Source organism: Bubalus kerabau, chromosome 4 (genome assembly GCF_029407905.1).
Source record: "Bubalus kerabau isolate K-KA32 ecotype Philippines breed swamp buffalo chromosome 4, PCC_UOA_SB_1v2, whole genome shotgun sequence".
Taxonomy (NCBI): domain Eukaryota; kingdom Metazoa; phylum Chordata; class Mammalia; order Artiodactyla; family Bovidae; genus Bubalus; species Bubalus kerabau.
This window is the reverse complement of record NC_073627.1, coordinates 59417678-59436559: the sequence shown is the minus strand read 5'-3', so window position 1 is coordinate 59436559 and position 18882 is coordinate 59417678. Positions and strand designations below refer to the sequence as shown.

The window sequence follows — 18882 nt, the reverse complement described above, 5'->3', positions numbered from 1 at the left end:
TGCAGCTGAAGATGGAGAAGGTCTATACATAAAATGTGTATTTTAAAAGCCTTATTAGACACTTTGGAAATGTTATTCTGTAATATTTTAGGAAGTAGAAGATTCTTTCAGATCCACAATCTTATTTGATCTTCATAAGGGCCAGCCCTTGGGTGCACTTGGTCTAAGACATGATGCTGCTCTGAGGTTGAGTTTGGGTAGGATGGGACACAGGAAGTGGATCTAGGATGGATAGTGCAGCAGGGTACACCAGGGCTAGAATGAGGATCTAAGGAGAAGAAACAAGTCAGCCTGTTCCAAAAGCTATCTCTGCAGGCCCAAGGAGCTGGTCAGATAGAGGTAGATTCAGGCGAGACATCCAGCTGAAGGCTGGGATTGGATACTAGTTCTAAGAAACACCCTCCCTCAGCAGGGGCCCATGCAGTGATGTTTGACCACCCCCTGAAAATGCACCGTGTCTGTACACCCTTCCTTACCTCTGCTTGTGTTCTTCCCTGAAATGCCTAGTTATTTGTTATGAAAATATGTTAGGTACCATAGATTCAAAGTTAGCAAACCAGTTCCTGCCCTCACATGCAGTGAGACGGACTAAGAAAATAGTCACTTGTAATATAGTGTGAGCAATAAGGCCATTGGCACAGATTGGAGGAATCTTGAGGGGTATTTGATTCTTTAGAATTAAAGTTAGCTGGATAAACAAGATGGGAAGGAGGAGTATTGTAGCAGAGAAGAAAGCATGGAGGCAGGTAAAAAGCAAGGTGTTTCATACTGTGGAGGGTGTATTTAATCCAGAAAGCATTAGTTGGCACTGAATTTTTAGCAGGTGAGCAACAGTGTATGATTTGTCATTTAGAAAGATCTCTTGGCTAGAGTGGGGAATGAATTAAAAAACTAGAACAGAGGCAGAGAAACAAGCTGTTTCAGTGACCCTAGTCTATAGCGTTGGAAAAGAAGAAGGAAAAGATTCCAGAAATGTTACAGCGTGACAGTCACAGGACTTGCTGATGGGTGAGGAAGAGTGAGTAGTTGAAGGTGATCCATTCTCCTGCCTTGTTTTGTTATTGTTGTTTTTGTTTTTGTTTTACCAAAAATAAAGAAATGGGTTTGTTGAACCTAGAAAACATATCTAAAGACTTTTAAAACTGGATCCTGAGTCCAGTTCCAACTGCTTCGTGATTCAGGGACTGCAGTGTCACGGGGACCACTGCTCGCATTGTGGGTAGAAGGGTAGTCTCTCCAGTCGTGATTGTGCCTCTTCTTGTTCTTCTTCCCAAGTCACGTAACACAGACTACGTCCTGGATGCACCCCGTGATGAGCGCACTGAACCTGTCCTGCTCAGAGGAGAATGAAGAGGATTGTTCCCGAGAACCTCCCGACCAGAGGAACTGATGATTTTCTGTGGGAAGCTGCGCTCCATGGTCTTCCAGCAACTCCATCTATGTAGATAACTCTGGGACACAACATCTAAACGAGGAGTAAAACACACACTAGTTAGTGAAGTTGTGAAGTGAAGACTCTGGATTTAAGCTGTTTTTGTAAAACCTTTGGGTATAACTGTATACATTTGCAAAACTGATTGCCACTATAGTAGTTCTTTAAGAATAATCTAGTCCTATTTTTTAATCATATGTAATTAGATTTCATAATATGTATAACTTTTCATATGTAATTAGATCTTTGTAATTTTACATTTAGTTCTTTATGGAATACCAGACAGTGGTTTTTATAATTAAGACTTTGAAAAATTATGTGAACATAGTGAAACACTTCATTTATTTGATAATTCACTAATCTTTTATATGCATATCATAGGAAGGTGATTTAAGCAAGCTTTGGGGAGTTCTTATGGATCACATTTAGACAACTATCTCACAAGCCACTGGATACAGCTTATATCTTGATGATGCTTTCTAATTTACAAAATGCTTTTCAGACCCTGTCTTATGTAAAGCATACAATGTGCCTGTGAGGCAGCTCCAGTGGGTATTTTATAGTTAGGAAAAGAGCGTTCAGAGAAACGAAGCCCTTCTCCTGGAGCTGAAGCTCACACCATTGTCTTCCAGCTCCACACCCAGGCCCCTTTGCCCCGCACTCCACTCCGCTGCCCCTGTAGAGGCAGGTCGCCCGACACACGGGGCCGTGGGGCTCTGTTGATACAGCTGAGCTTCACCTGTGCACCCCAGGAGCCACAGAGACTCAGGGGACACGTCTGCATTTAAACGTGGCTCCCAACCGGTCCACGCTTCTTTACAAGCCCTTCCCCCACACACTCAACTGGCAGAGGCAGGGCTTTGTGATGCTGTTACAAAGGGCTTCTTTTCAACAGCTCACAGTTTTCTAAAGTAAAGTGACTGGCTCCCATCAGGGATTTGCCCAGCGTGGGTTATGCTTGCTGGAAAGGGGGTTTGAGAGGGGCCAATGAACAGAGAATAGAAGGGCATCCAGAATCTGTGTCGAAAGAGACATCCATCGGCCTCCAGACTGATTATGCTTTTGATCTTATTTTCATTTTATTGTAAGGAGAGTTTCTGGAAGGAATGAGCCATTGACTTGCAGTGCTAAAGATTTTCTCTCCGTTTAATGATTTAAAGCTGGAGCTGGGAAATGAGGATGGGGGAAGGAATGGAGTTGGGAGGAAGTCATTTTAAATGCTCTGGGCATTAAGTACCAACTGAATAATAAAAAGGGACTTATCCTTACCCAACGTTGTTAATATTGTTAGGTGATATACTTAGGAGCAAAGTCAGCAAGAATCATTAAACATCTTTTGGTGAAAAAGACTCATTTTGCAAATGAGTTCTTATGTAGAATCTCAATACTTGTAATGGATTTTTTTTTTAAATATTACTGTCTTACTTAAAAGATAGAGGCTTGGAGCTCAATTAAAACAGCAAACCTAAAACTCCTTAGGATATATACTGTCAGAATTATCGATTATAACCATGTTGTAAATGAGTAAACTGAGATCTTAAGAGTTCACACAGTAAGTCAAACTTAGACCTAGACCCTGAGTCTCCAAGTCTGCTACCCTTCATATGGTATGTTATATAGACCTATGCTATAAATACATGTGTACGTTATACTCACACATCCCTGAATATATGTAGGGTTTATAATTCTGTCTTGAATGATAACATAAGTCAAATCCAGAGTGATAGGTAGTCATTAGCCCTGAGAAAAGTTTCAGAAGTGCTGCAGAAGACCTGAGTTTCCCCTGACAGCTCTTTGACTATTGGGAAGCTGCAGGGAGACACGTTTTGAGAGAAGGCCCTGAGGGAGCTCTTTCCTTACGTCCCCTAGAGATGAGTGAGGTTCTCAAACACCCCAAGTTACTTTTATACGTTAGTATCTATAATCGTGAAAGTACAGAGTATTTGTTGTTGCCGAATTAATGGTACAAAATGTCCCTCCCCTTCCTGGGAGTGTTTTTCTAATTAGTTTCTAGTGAGGAAAACACAGGAGACGCTCGAATCACTTGGCATCAAGGTTCTCAGGGCACATTTCACTGGCGGAGGCCTCATATGTTGACTTTGCTGTTTGGTGGCACTTTCCTCACTGACTCCTAATTGAACACCTCATGGAAAAGGCCTGTAAAAATTGTAATATCAGGGACTTCCCTGGCAATCCAGTGGTTAAGACTCTGAGCTCCCACTGCAGAGGGCACAGGTTTGATCCCTGGTCAGGGAACTAAGATCCCACATGGCACACAGGACACAGCCAAAAAATAAATAATATCTAAAAATAAATTTTAAAAAATAAAATTTAATATTACTTATGGAGCTTATTGTGCCATATGTTTGTGATGGCAATTTGCATATATTATTTCATTATCTTCTTAAAACAGCCCCATGAGGTAGAAATTATCTATGATCATCCCCATTTTGTAAAGACGTTTACAGTTAGAGAGAATTGCTAGTCTTTGCTTCAGGGTCCACACAGCACCCAAGAGTGGAAGCTGGGTCTCAAGGCAGGTTTCCCAGGGCTGTTCTGGTAAACCACTGCACCACTTAGAACCATTGTATGTGACACTGGAGGGCAGAGCTGGGATCCACGGGTCAGTTTTACAAAGAAACAGATTCCAGCTCCGTTCGATAAGGAGCTTTCTGGTAGTTAGGATGCATCAGGACAGAATTCCCCAGGAGAAAATGGAAGCTATGTCCCAGGAAGAGTTCCATCAGTCTAACTCCTTATTATGAGACCATTGCCGAGGAGGCTCAGGGTTCTCTGCCTGAACCACCTGAGCACTGTCTGAGATCTCTTCCTCCGTATGCCTCTGTGACGTCTAAACCAACAGATAAATGCCCCAAGAGACACTCAAAGAAACATATGGCAGGGACTCATTAAGAATCCTTATTCAACACAGGAGGAGCCCCCCAGTTAATTTGGAGTGAGTTGACATTTATATAGTCCATCTTTCAAATTCTTCTCCTTTGACCGACTGACTCAGATTTTAGGATTAAAAAAGCTCAACGTTCTTCTGTGCTTCCACCTCACTTTACTAAAGAGTGAGCTGGCTTATTGACCAAGCACCACCACCATGCAAAGCAGGGTACTAGGCACTGGGGTGCAGTAGGGCAATGGCCAACCACTTCCTGGGGTCTACTTACTGCTGGTTAAAACATGGAAAGCTTGTTGGGTAGTCAGAATTGAATAGCTTTTCTTTAATTTTGATTTTTAAAGTAATCTATTTCCATTTTTAAAAAATGAAATAGTAGGGATTTGAATGAAGTTAAAAAAATCTCACTTTCTCCAGGTATCCATCACTGATACTTCGATGGGTATTTTTACTGAAAGGAAGTTATACTGTTAAGTATCTTTGAATTAATATATTGTAGTTATTTTCACAGTGATACACAGATTAATGTTATATTTCAAATGTCTCTATAAAATATCACTACCCAGATAACTCCTAATTTCTATAGCCAACAATCTATTGATGAACTCTTAGGTTAATTTAAGTCGTATTCTGATACTGTACTGATCTAGATAATATAATTGCTCTTAATTTTATCATTTCAAGACATTAGAGACATCAGAGTTTATTAAAAGGTCATATGTACTATAAAATACAATCTACCATGAACCACCCCCCCCTTTCCTCTGAGCCAGGCTAAAAATTTCCTTTATGCTCCATTTTTTTAAATTTTTTAATTTTATTGAAGTATAGTCGATTTTCCTTTATGATCCTTATTGTCCTTGTGTTTGACTTTATGCTAGTGTTTATCATGTTGTACAGGATTTATTTATTGTTCTCATTTGATAGTTTGTGAGTTCTTGGGGGGGGCTGTTTTTTATTCTCCCTGTCCTTAGAATTTATGCATGTGTTATGTCCTCCATGATTCTTTTTTTCTCCAGTTTTATTGAAATCTAATTGACATACAATACATGTAAGTGTTTAAAAAAAGACTTTTGTTACTAACAATGTCCCAGTGAACATTCTCACGTTCATTAAATCCTTTTCCTCATATATCTATGCACTCTTGTGCCAGTATGTCTGTAGTGAGAATACATCCTTAAAAGTAAATCGCAGACTTCCATGGTGGTCCAGTGGTTAGGAATCTGCCAATGCAGGGGACAGAAGTTCAATCCCAGGTCCGAGAAGATTCCGCATGCCTCGGGGCCACTAAGCCCTCACACCGTCTTTATTGCGCCCATGCTCCCCAGCAAGAGAAACCACGGCAGTGAGAAGCCCCACACCACGGCGAAGTGTGGCCCCCACTTGCTGCAATTAGAGAGACCACGTGCAGCAACAGAGACCCAGCACAGCCAAAAATTAAAACCAATTTTAAAAAGTAGATCACTACATCAAAGTTGTGTTCACTTTAATTTTGATAAATATTCACAAATTTTCCTGTGTAAAAATAGGACTGCCAGCACTAATGTGTGAGAGCTTTTCTTCTATGTGTTAGAGGACACTTTTTTTAGTCCAAAGATTGCCAATAACATTTCTGATCATTTTTGTCCTTAGAAGAGTGATCTTCTTTCCATCATTGTTTAAGGGCCTGAATTTCTCCATCGTCGGGTTTTAGCTGCCCCTTGGCAGCACAGGCTGACTCGCTTTATGTGGGGGAGTCTAGCAGTGGCCAACTCACTGTGTGGCAAGCACATCGTTACCGCCATCTTTTTATTTGCAAGTATTGGCCTTTCCTACTTTACATATAATGATGGTGAGGACCAACTTTTAAATGAGCTAACTTGGGTGAGAGGCCTTGGTAAAGTGCAAAGCACAATACAAACGCACTTTGAGCCCTGGTTTCCCTGTCTGTGAGGGGATAGTCATCCTCTGACGGTCCGGAAACCATTCAAATCAGTAGCCACTTCCTGAGCACCTGCGAGACGCCAGACAAGACGCAAGGGCTTGAAGACCCCACACTGGATAGTTCTGATTCCCAAATCAAGAAGCTCATAGTCTGAAACCTTTTCCCTTTCCTTCCTTTTTTCTCAGAAACATTTTACTTTTCCTTACAGGAGTAAGAACTTAGGGATCTAGTTAGTAAGAACCCCTGAAGAGAGGCCCTTTATCACTCTCTTAAATTTGAATGATTCCAAAATAATATTCCAAAATAATAACACCCCTTGACTAGAAATAAAAGGATCATACTGTGTGAAGGGTCTCTCCAATAATAAATGCTAAGCAGCTGTAAAAATAAGGAGTCAAATGATACTTTCATAAAGTGTTTGCAAAATTAGAAAATATTATCCTTTTTCTGGGGTAAATGGACATTTTATTTTCTCTGCTAAGTAAAATACAACTCTTTTAAAAGTGAACACACTTGAATTTTACAATATACAGAACAAAAAGAACTAAACTAACACAAAAACAACTTACATAGTATGTAAATTTTGAAAGGATGAAAAGAACTTTGAATAGAATACACCCATGAAAATTAACTTTAAACATAAAATCCCAAGATGTTTTAACCACAGCTAACCACATATAATATCATTGGACCTACATGATGATTATGTAAATATTAAATGCAATTCTGTATTTGCTTTCTTCATGTGACTTCTTACATTTAACTAATACTTCTTTTGTTAATTTTGTTTGAATTTCACTCTCAGTGTACAGGGGTGGTCTGAGGGACAGTGCAATCAGATTAATAGCTCTGACCCCTCCTCATTCCTGTTCCCCCATCACCAAAATATTCTCTGTCATTTTACCCTGTTTATTTCTTTTATATTATTTATCAATTTGTAATGATATATTTGTTTATTATCTTTCTTAATAAAGAGAATAAGAATGAGAGTGTGTTCCATGATAGCAGGGATTTGTCTGCCTCATTCACCATTGTAGGAGAGGTCCAGCACCATGGAGGAGGAGCTAACACAGTGCCCCAACACAGTAGGTGTTCAGTGCATCCTTGCCAAATTGAATGTGTAATGAGCTGTCCATAAGTAAGACATTTCCCACTTTAACTCTCATGCCCTTGTATTCATTTATTCACGTACACAATTACTGAATGCTACAGATGCCAAACACTGCAAAGTCCCAGAATTCAATTCAAAACAGATGTAGTCTTAACTCATGTGATTTATATTTTATGCAAAGGACATTCAACTGAAGTTAACCAAAGCTTTTTCCATTTATTTTCTGTATTCCCCTTATTTATTCCATAGCTGAATTTCTAGGCCATTTAATGTCATTGCCTCGAGAAAGGTATGTGACATCAGAAAGCAGAGGAACGCTTGCTCTTTTGAGTTTCAGAAGTGACTCCTTAGGGAACTGGAAAGGATTCATGATTTAGAACAAAGATTTGAAAGCACGTATGATGCATAAGAATAAGGCTTTCCTACTCCCACTCTAGGATATAATTCTCGTGGCTGTGGGAGAGGACAAATAACAAAACTGTTAGAGGGGCTCAGAAATGGGCTGGGCCCCACCTCCTGGACCACCTTCCTGGGAGCAGTAAAACTTGGTGATATACATTAGTGTTGAGCAGAAGAAGCCCACTCCTCACTGTGCGCCAGGATGGAAGTAATTGCAAGATGTGTACAGGCAGATAGAGCCTTGGACAACACCAGTGAGCTTCCTCCAGCCCAGTGTGATTCGTACTGAAAGATCAGATGGATTTCCATGAACCCCAAAAAGGATCACAGGAATAGGAAGACCCTCCCATGCCCCCACCAGACCTAAAAGAGGATTTTTTTTTTCCATTAGTTAATGAGGATTTTTTTCCTTTGAAGCCTCTCAGTTAAACCCAATTTGGACAATGACATCACACCATCCAAACCCAGAGTGCCCTGGCACTTAGTAAGTCTCCCAGAGTTTAGCAATGACTGAAGAATGGAGGGAACTGCAAGGTGACTGAGATTAGTATTGGTTGAGATCACTTATACCCTGCTTGTAATGTTCCCTTCCTCCGGAGGAAAACCTCTAGATAACCATGATGGTATGATCACTCATGTATGTAGAGCCAGACTCCTGGACTGCAAAGAAGTTAAGTGGGCCTTAGGAAGCATCACTACAAACAAAGCTAATGGAGATGATGGAATTCCAGCTGAGCTCTTTCAAATCTTAAAAGATGATGCTGTTAAAGTGCTGCACTCAATTCAGTTCAGTTCAGTTCATTCACTCGGTCGTGTCCGACTCTGCAACCCCATGGACTGCAGCATGCCAGGCCTCCCTGTCCATCACAAACTCCCTGAGCTTACTCAAACTCATGTCCATTGAGTCAGTGATGCCATCCAACCATCTCATCCTCTGTTGTCCCCTTCTCCTCCCGCCCTCAGTCTTTCCCAGCAACAGGGTCTTTTCCACTGAGTCAGTTCGCATCAGGTGGCCAAGGTATTGGAGCTTCAGCTTCAACATCAGCTGCACACAATATGCAGCAAATCTGGAAAACTCAGCCGTGGCCATAGGACTGGAAAAGGTCAGTTTTCATTCCAATCCAAAAGAAAGTCAATGCCAAAGAATATTCAAACTACCACAAATTGCACTCATCTCACATGCTAGCAAAGTAATGCTCAACATACTCCAAGCCAGGCTTCAGCAGTACCTGAACCGATACCTTCCAGATGTTCAAGCTGGATTTAGAAAAGACAGAGGAACCAGAGATCACATTGCCAAAATCTACTGGATCATAGAAAAAGCAAGAGAGTTCCAGAAAAATATCTACTTCTGTTTCATTGACTATGCTAAAACCTTTGACTGTGTGGATCACAACAAACTGTGGAAAATTTTTCAAGAGATGGGAATACCAGACCATCTCACCTGCCTCCTGAAAAACCTGTACGCAGGTCAAGAAACAACAGTTAGAACTGGACAGGGAACATCAGACTGGTTCCAAATAGGAAAAGGAGTACTTCAAGGCTGTATATTGTCACCCTGCCTATTTAAGTTCTATGCAGAGTACATCATGCAAAATGCCAGGCTGGATGAAGCACAAGCTGGAATCAAGATTGCTGGGAGAAATATCAATAACCTCAGATATGCAGATGACAGCACCCTTATGGCAGAAAGTGAAGAGGAACTAAAGAGCCTCTGGATGAGAGTGAAAGAGTAAAAAAAATCTGGCTTAAAACTCAGCATTCAAAAAATGAAGATCATGGCATCCAGTCCCATCACTTCATAGCAAATAGTTGGAGAAACAATGGAAACAGTGACAGACTTTAGTTTTTTGCACTCCAAAATCACTGCAGATGGTGACTGCAGCTGTGAAATTAAAAGACGCTTGTTCCTTGGAAGAAAAGCTATGACCAACCTAGACAGCATAGTAAAAAGCAGAGACATTACTTTGCTGACAAAGGTCTGTCTAGTCAAAGATATGGTTTTTCCTGTAGTCATGTATGGATGTGAGAGTTGGACTATAAAGAAAGCTGAGCACCAAAGAATTGATGCTTTTGAACTGTGATGTTGGAGAAGACTCTTGAGAGTCCCTTAGACTGCAAGGAGATCAAACCAATCCATCCTAAAGGAAATCAGTCCTGAATATTCATTGGAAGGACTGATGCTGAAGCTTAAACTCCAATACTTTCGCCACCTGATGTGAAGATCTGGACTCATTGGAAAAGACCCTGATGCTGGGAAAGATTGAAGGCAGGAGAAGGGGACGACAGAGGATGAGATGGTTGGATGGCATTACTGACTCAATGAACATGAGTTTGATCAAGTTCCAGAGATGGTGAAGGGCAGGAAAGCCTGGTGAGCTGCAGTCCATAGTGTTGCAAAGAGTCAAACACGACTGAGCAACTGAACAACAAGTGAGTACCGTAGCTGAGCTGGCCTGTCTGCCTCCTCACTCTCAGGTAAGAGCTGACTTGCTTGGTGACTTTCAGGTAAAGAAAAAGACGTGTACTGTTTCTGAACGTTTGTTATTATGTTCTCCTTTCTCTGATCCATGCCAACACTGCCAATTAGTTTGGCTTTCCTTTTTATTACCTGGATAATGGCCACGGAGACAATATGTCTTTCTCCCTCTATACCATACCTGTCCGCATCAACCTCCCCACCACATTTCGGTCGGAATTCTCTTTCTGAAACACACATTTGACTCCTGCTCCCTTGCTGGTCTTCAGTCCTCAGCACCTTCCATTATCTGCCCCTTCCTCTTTTTCTCCAGCCTCATTTCTCAGGCCCCACAGTCATTCAGACTGTATAGGGAACTCCCGCCTCGGTCGCTCAGCAGATTCCTCCTCCTTTAGATGCCACTCGGCCCAGCTCTTCTCTGAAGATGCTGACGTGCTCCGTCCCCCTCCCACCACCAGCAGGCACCGCCTCTGCATTTGTTCACACCTGTCCAGCCCCTCTCGCCACTCCACTCGAGGGCAGTGAAGGAAGAACTTCCACCACCAGAGGAGTTGCTGACCTGCTTGTCCAGGTACCCATTGGGACACTACAGTCATTCACTAATTTATTTATGCCTAGTGAGCTGAATTTCTGAGATTTCAAGGCTGAGATCTGACCCTATGCTCTCCTTTGTGTTTCCTCTGAACGTGGTAACAAGCTCTCATTAAAGCCAACTAGTCTCTCACCGCGGCTGTCCCACTCAGCATCCCAGATAGGAGAACACCTTAGGGAGAGCTGGGGGGATGGGAAGACAAGAAAGGTGGCTAAGCCTGTTGTTTCTTACTTGTCCTTGTGGCAGGAGGGTGCTTTTACCTAGAACCCGGACGCTGAGAGGGTTAGCTGAGTGAAGACATGCTCTAAAATCCTACATCACCCCCCATCACTGCAAACCTCTTACTAAATCCTATCACACTGTGTTTGCAATTAATTTTGGCACAAAAGGGAGGCATGTGTCTCTCCTACAGACTCTGAGTCCCTTAAGAGTCCATATGTTATTCTTCATCCCTCTCATTGGACATGGCACAGTGATGTTCAGTGAGTGTTTACAGAATACATTGTAAAGTGAATTATTGCTTTCAAAAGCTCTTTTGCTGTTTCCTGTGTCTGGCAGGGAAAAACAAAGTGAATGAAAAAGAAAATGAGATGGGAGTTTAGCACATCGACAGCAACTAGTTCTACTAAACTTGGAATGATGTGATGGATTTTGCTAAAGAAGGCAGCATATGCTACATAAGTTTGACCATAAAACTCACAGTGTAATTACAGAAGGATTGTTAAGTATATATGCAAACTTTGTTGATTTTTGCATACGTACAAAAGTCCAGCACAGTCCTGCCAAAAACCTTGATTTTTTTCCAAGATTTTGAAAAAACACAACAGGATGGTTTTGGTATGGAAGGGTAGGTAAGCCCATAGCAAAGTAACTGTGCTTTTCAATGCAACAGTGTTAAACTTCTGTTCTTACTGGTTAATTAATCATGTTGCTGAAGAATTGATTTGGCACAAAAGAGTTATGTATTGCCACGGTACTCTGAAGGTGCAGAAATTATCCCATCTATAACTAAGCATATTGGAATTGCTTGTGTGTGCTGTTTCGCAATAAAGAAATTCATCATTCATCAGCAAAATATGGGGTGAGAAAACAGGAAGACAAATGGGGTGGATATAAAGTTACCTTGGCATATAAACAGTTCAAGTGAGGCATTTCTTTGAAATGAAAAATGAAAAGATGTTTATGGGCAGATCCTATTAATATTTCTATATGCTGATAGTTTTATCATTCAGCAAAATGGCTGTCCAGGGAGGCCTTACAAATAGCTGTGAAAAGAAGAGAAGTGAAAAGCAAAGGAGAAAAGAAAAGATATAAGCATCTGAATGCAGAGTTCCAAAGAATAGCAAGGAGAGATAAGAAAGCCTTCCTCAGAGATCAATATGAAGAAATAGAGGAAAACAACAGAATGGGAAAGACTAGGGATCTCTTCAAGAAAATTAGAGATACCAAGGGAACATTTCATGCAAAGATGGGCTCAATAAAGGACAGAAATGGTATGGACCCAACAGAAGCATAAGATATTAAGAAGAGGTGGCAAGAATATACAGAAGAACTGTACAAAAAAAGATCTTCATGACCAAGATAATCACGATGGTGTGATCACTCACCTAGAGCCAGACATCCTGGAATGTGAAGTCAAGTGGGCCTTAGGAAGCATCACTACGAACAAAACTAGTGGAAGTGATGGAATTCCAGTTGAGCTATTTCATATCCTGAAAAATGATGCCGTGAAAGTGCTGCACTCAATATGCAAGCAAATTTGGAAAACTCAGCAGTGGCCACAGGACTGGAAAAGATCAGTTTTCATTCCAATCCCAAAGAAAGGCAATGCCAAAGAATGCTCAAACTACCACACACTTGCACTCATCTCGCACGCTAGTAAAGTAATGTTCAAAATTCTCCAAGCCAGGCTTCAGCACTACATGAACCATGAACTTCCAGATGTTCAAGCTGGTTTTAGAAAAGGCAGAGGAACCAGAGATCAAATCGCCAACATCTGCTGGATCCTGCAAAAAGCAAGAGAGTTCCAGAAAAACATCTATTTCTGCTTTATTGACTATGCCAAAGCCTTTGACTGTGTGGATCACAATCAACTGTGTAACATTCTGAAAGAGATGGGAATACCAGACCACCTGACCTGCCTCTTGAGACACCTATATGCAAGTCAGGAAGCAACAGTTAGAACTGGACATGGAACAACAGACTGGTTCCAAATAGGAAAAGAATTACGTCAAGGCTGTATATTGTCACCCTGCTTATATAACTTCTATGAAGAGTACATCATGAGAAACGCTGGACTGGAGGAAACACAAGCTGGAATCAAGATTGCCGGGAGAAATATCGATAACCTCAGATATGCAGATGACACCACCCTTATGGCAGAAAGTGAAGAGGAACTCAAAAGCCTCTTGATGAAAGTGAAAGAGGAGAGTGAAAAAGTTGGCTTAAAGCTCAACATTCAGAAAACTAAGATCATGGCATCTGGTCCCATCACTTCATGTCAAATAGATGGGGAAACAGTGGAAACAGTGTCAGACTTTATTTTGGGGGGCTCCAAAATCACTGCAGATGGTGATTACAGCCATGAAATTAAAAGATGCTTACTCCTTAGAAGGAAAGTTATGACCAACCTAGAAAGCATATTCAAAAGCAGACATTACTTTGCCAACAAAAGTCCGTCTAGTCAAGGCTATGGTTTTTCCTGTAGTCATGTATGGATGTGAGAGTTGAACTGTGAAGAAAGCTGAGTGCCGAAGAATTGATGCTTTTGAACTGTGGTGTTGGAGAAGACTCTTGAGAGTCCCTTGGACTGCAAGGAGATCCAACCAGTCCATTCTGAAGGAGATCAGTCCTGGGTATTCTTTGGAAGGAATGATGCTAACGCTGAAACTCCAATACTTTGGCCACCTCATGCCAAGAGTTGACTCATTGAAAAAGACTCTGATGCTGGGAGGATGAGATGGCTGGGTGGCATCACCAACTCGTTGGACGTGAGTTTGAGTGAACTCCTGGAGTTGGTGATGGACAGGGGGGCCTGGCGTGCTGCAATTCATGGGGTCGCAAAAAGTAGGACATGACTTAGCTACTGAACTGAACTGAACTTTATCATTCAGGGCAGTAATCCATGCATTTAATCTAATAGCAGAGGAGCCTGGTAGGCTGCAGTCCATGGGGTCGCGAAGAGTCGGACACGACTGAACAACTTTACTCTTCACTTGCATGCATTGGAGAAGGAAATGGCAACCCACTCCAGTATTCTTGCCTGGAGAATCCCAGGGACGGGGTGGGGCGGCCTGGTGGGCTGCTGTCTATGGGGTCGCACAGAGTCGGACACGACTGAAGCAACTTAGCAGCAGTAGCAGTAGCAGCAGCTTTTCATTTTTGTGTAGTGATCACATGGGTTATATATAGTTCTCTGTGTGTGTTAGTTGCTCAGCCATGTCTGACTCTGTGATTTTACATACTGTAGACCGTCAGGCTCTTCTGTCCATGGGATTTTCCAGACCAGAATTCTGGACTGGGTTGCCATTTCCTTCTCCAGGAGATCTTCTCAACCCAGGGATCGAACCCAGGTCTCCTGTGTCTCCTCCATTGCAGGCAGATTCTTTACCCACTTAGCCATCAGGGAAGCCAATATAGTTCTGTGATCACCATTAAAAAATAAAAAGCTGGCACAAAATTAAATGCATTGATTACTTCTCTGAGTAATGTATAAACATATGTATATACATTTGTATATATATATATACATATAATGTATAAATGTATAAACATACATTTATAAAGTGTATAAAATTTACATTTATACACTTTAGAACAATAAGAAATATTTAATAGACTAAAGTCTACAGAATTTTAAGAATATGATGAAATGTTGGCCTATCACTCACAAATATAACCCTTAATATGACTCATATAAGGTGAAAAGTCTATGAAGTTATCTTAGGTTTCCAACGTTCCTAAGACTGTTCATTGATTATATTCTTTCTGTCTCTGAATAGCATATTCTTGATTAGTACTTAGTTCAGTTCAGTTCAGTCACTCAGTCATGTCCAACCCTTTGCAACCCCATGGACATGATTAGTATTGGGTTGGCCAAAAAGTTCATTCAAGTTTTTCTATAAAATGTTATGGAAAACCCAAACAAACTTTTTGGTCAACCAAGTATTTCACCAAATTTAAGACTGTTATCACTCTTCCCTGGTGGTCCAGTGGTTAAGAACTTCCTGCCAATGTGGGGGACGTGGGTTCAATCCCTGGTGTGGGAGGATTCCACGAACCATAAGGCAACCAAGCCAGTGTGCCACAGCTGCTGAGCCCACACACGTGCAGCCGGCGATTCGCAACAAGAGAAACCACCACAACAAGCAGCCCACATGCAGCAACGAAGACCCAGCACAACCAAAAATAAATAAATGCATATAAAACCAAAGGAGCAAGATTTTCAAAAATGCCATCAATTATAAGACACACCACTATTTTATGTAAAACCAAAAATGATAAAAAGAATCTAAAATATGACATGGTAATTTGAATTTTGTCTTACAGCTTTTCAAGTAAATCTTTTAACATAGTGTTTATCATGTGTATGTATAAAGGAAAATTAAATACAAGTAAATTATGCTATTCCTAAAACTTCTGTATATTCAGAGTGGAACTCTTCTGAATCTCTCTTTTAAATCAGTTTTCATCCACATTTTTCATAATAACATCCTATCTGCCATCAAAGTGAAGCTTTTCTTAAAGGACTGTTCTACTACCATCCCTAGGGGTTTCTTCCTGGGCTTTAACATCTTTTCTGAAGTTTGATGCTGGTACTTTTTTGATCTTTTCAAAAGGGTTTAATAGAAGAGCTTTTAGACTAATCAGGATTTATATTCCTTCCTCAAATAGTCCTTAAATGCTTTATCTCCTGAAAAGTAAAGGAGTAACAGTCCATTCACATCTCAAGAAAAACAGCCAAGTTCACGCATGCATGGGCAAAAGCAATTGTATTGGTTGCCTTTGGCAGCGTTGGTGGCACAGGGGTGAGTCCAGCTGCTTTCCTGGCCAACAGCACGTGCAAGCTATCATGGGTTGTAAGACACACCTTGCAGTGTGTTCAGTTCCCCTGAGGTGAGAAAATTTTTGAATTAGGAGGGAAAATATAGGAAATAGAAAACTAGGACTAACACAAAGGGAGGATGGAAAAGCCCACATAGGGGTATGATGTCAAGCAAAGCCCATCCATCAGAGGGCGTGGAGAGGGGATGGCATTTTGGCTCAGTCCCACAAGGGAGCTCAGGAGGCAGTGTAAGTCCTACCTATGTCCGTTGTCCAAGCGGAGGCTCCCCCCACCCCTCTGTCATTGGTTAAGCATAGGAAGCCTGGCAGGAAGAGGTGAATTTCTAGGTCCTTCGACCTCTATGTAGACAAGGTGGGCTCCGCAGCCCTGTAACAAAGAGAAGCGGGGCCGGATGTTGGGAGTAGGAGCGCACAGAGCTCATGTTCACGAGGGTGGTGGGCGGATCTGAGAGCGCGGACCCTGTCCACTACACGTCCGGAGTTCAAACACATTTAAATCTGAAAGATGTGTGTCTTAGAGCTGATGGAATATGGGACAGAGGGTCAAATTTCCTTCTTCCTGACTCATCTCAGAGTAACCTTAAAATTGAGTTAAAGATGAAATGTCTTAACAAATGAAAACAGAATGGCCTTTCTAAAATAGCATGTAATTCAGTCAAAGGTACTTGAAAGGCTATTCCTAAAAATCCTAACAGAAAATACTTGGAAGAGAGCAAGCAATTCATGCCCCTCCATTGACAGGAATTGAATGCCTAAACTATCTAGGACAGATTAACTGTATTATCTACTCTGTGAAGTAAATCCTTAAGCCTGTGGACAATTCAAATTCCTTCAATAACCCATACCAATGCCTTTTTCCTGCCAATTTCAAAGAAATCAGACACAAGCTTCCCCCTTCTGTGATATGAGGTTTCCCTAGAATTATTGGTGAGTTACCTAAGATATGATTTTAAAAAACAAATATTTTATAAGCACAATAATACTCTATGTTGGTTGTATCAATAGCCTTAGATATTTTGGGGGCATTGATAAATCACTATAAACTTTCTGGAAAGCAGTCTTGGAACACCTATCAAAAACCTTAAAAATATTTAAACTTTCTGACCCTATAGTTCTAGTACTGTGAATTTATTCTCACATGTGTGCATGCTAAGTCCCATTAGTTGTGTCTGACTCTTTGTAACTCTATGGACCGTAGCTTGCCAGGCTCCACTGTCCATGGGATTCTCCAGGCAAGAATGCTGGAGTGGGTTGCCATGTCCTCCTCCAGGGCATCTTCCCAACCCAGGAATCGAACCTGGGTTTCTGCCAAATATTAACATGAATCAGCCATAGGAATACATATGCCCCCTCCCTCATGAGCCTCCCTCCCACCTCCTTCCCTATCCTACCTCTCTGCTACTGCTACTGCTACTGCTAAGTCACTTCAGTCGTGTCCGACTCTGTGCGACCCCATAGACGGCAGCCCACCAGGCTCCGCCGTCCCTGTGAATCTCCAGGCAAGAACACTGGAGTGGGTTGCCATTTCCTTCTCCAATAAGTGAAAAGTGAAAGTGAAGTCGTTCAGTCTTGTCCGACTCTTAGCGACCCCACGGACTACAGCCTACCAGGCTCCTCCGTCCATGGGATTTTCCAGGCAAGAGTACTGGAGTGGGGTGCCATTGCCTTCTCCTCCTACCTCTCTAGGTTGTTAGAGAGCTCTGGTTTGAGTTTCCTGAGTCATACAGCAAATTCCTATTGGCTGTCTGTTTTCCACATGGTAAAGTAAGTTTCCATGTTACTCTCTCCATATATTCCACCTTCTCTTTCCTTCTCCTCCCACCCCCTGCCCCCATGTCCATAACTCTGCATCTCCATTGCTGCCCAGCAAATAATTTCATCAGTACCATCTTTCTAGATTCCATGTATATTTGTTAGTATATATTTGTTTTTCTCTTTCTGACTCACTTCACTCTGTATAATAGGCTCTAGGTTCATCTACATCATTAGAACCGACTCAAATGTGTTCCTTTTTATGACTGAGTAATACTCCACTGTATATGTGTACCACAGCTTCTTTATCCATTCACCTGTCAATGGACATGTCGGTTGCTTCCATGTTCTAGCTATTGTATATAGTCCTGCAGTGAACATTGGGATACATGTGTCTTTTTCATTGTTGGTTTCCTCAGGCTATATGCCTAGTGGGATTGCTGGGTCATGTGATGTGAATCCATGTCTCTTACATTTCCTGCCTTGGCAGGTGGGCTCTTTACCACTGGAGCCACCTGGGAAGTTTATCCTCACAAGTGACTACAACTTTAGATTTTAAGAAAATGTATTGAAAAGGTTTTCTGAAGCACTATTTAAAATAAAAAAGTCCTCTATAGGCCTTGGACTTCCCTTGTGGTCCAGTGGTTAAGAATGTGTCTGCCAATGCAGGGGATGTGGGTTTGACTCCTGGTCTGGGAGGATTCCACATGCTGTGGTACAGCAAAGCCCATGGGCCTCAGTTACTGAAGCCCACACACTCTAGAGCCCGTGCTCCATTGCAAGAGAAGCCACCTCAAGAAGAAGCCCTCACATGGCAATGAAGAGTAGTCCCTGCCCCCTGCAGGTAAAGAAAGCCTGCTCAGCAACTAAGACCCAGAGTGGCTAATAAATAAATAAATGAAATTTTACAATAATAGATATAAAGATGACACCACCCTTATGGCGGAAATTGAAGAGGAACTTAAAAGCCTCTTGATGAAAATGAAAGAGGAGAGTGAAAAAGTTGGCTTAAAGCTCAACATTCAGAAAACAAAGATCATGGCATCCGGTCCCATCACTTCATGGGAAATAGATGGGGAAACAGTGGATACAGTGTCAGACTTTATTTTGGGGGGTTCCAAAATCACTGCAGATGGTGACTGCAGCCATGAAATTAAAAGATGCTTGATCCTTGGAAGGAAAGTTATGACCAACCTAGATAGCATATTAAAAAGCAGAGACATT

At 41.6% G+C, this 18882-nt stretch overlaps 1 protein-coding gene across 3 annotated transcripts in view; it reads left to right on the top strand.

The window, feature by feature from the left end:
- STXBP4 (syntaxin binding protein 4) overlaps positions 1 to 7434 on the top strand; it is a 234196-nt gene extending 226762 nt beyond the window's left edge. Inside the window, exon 16 of one of the 3 annotated variants that reach the window (XM_055577592.1) lies at positions 1276 to 7434. In XM_055577592.1, coding sequence (XP_055433567.1) covers positions 1276 to 1390 — 115 coding nt within the window. In that variant the 3' untranslated portion in view covers positions 1391 to 7434. The remainder of the gene's footprint in view (positions 1 to 1275) is intronic. The other 2 variants (XM_055577587.1, XM_055577586.1) reach the window with 2 other exon arrangements.
- Positions 7435 to 18882: the final 11448 nt, after the last annotated feature.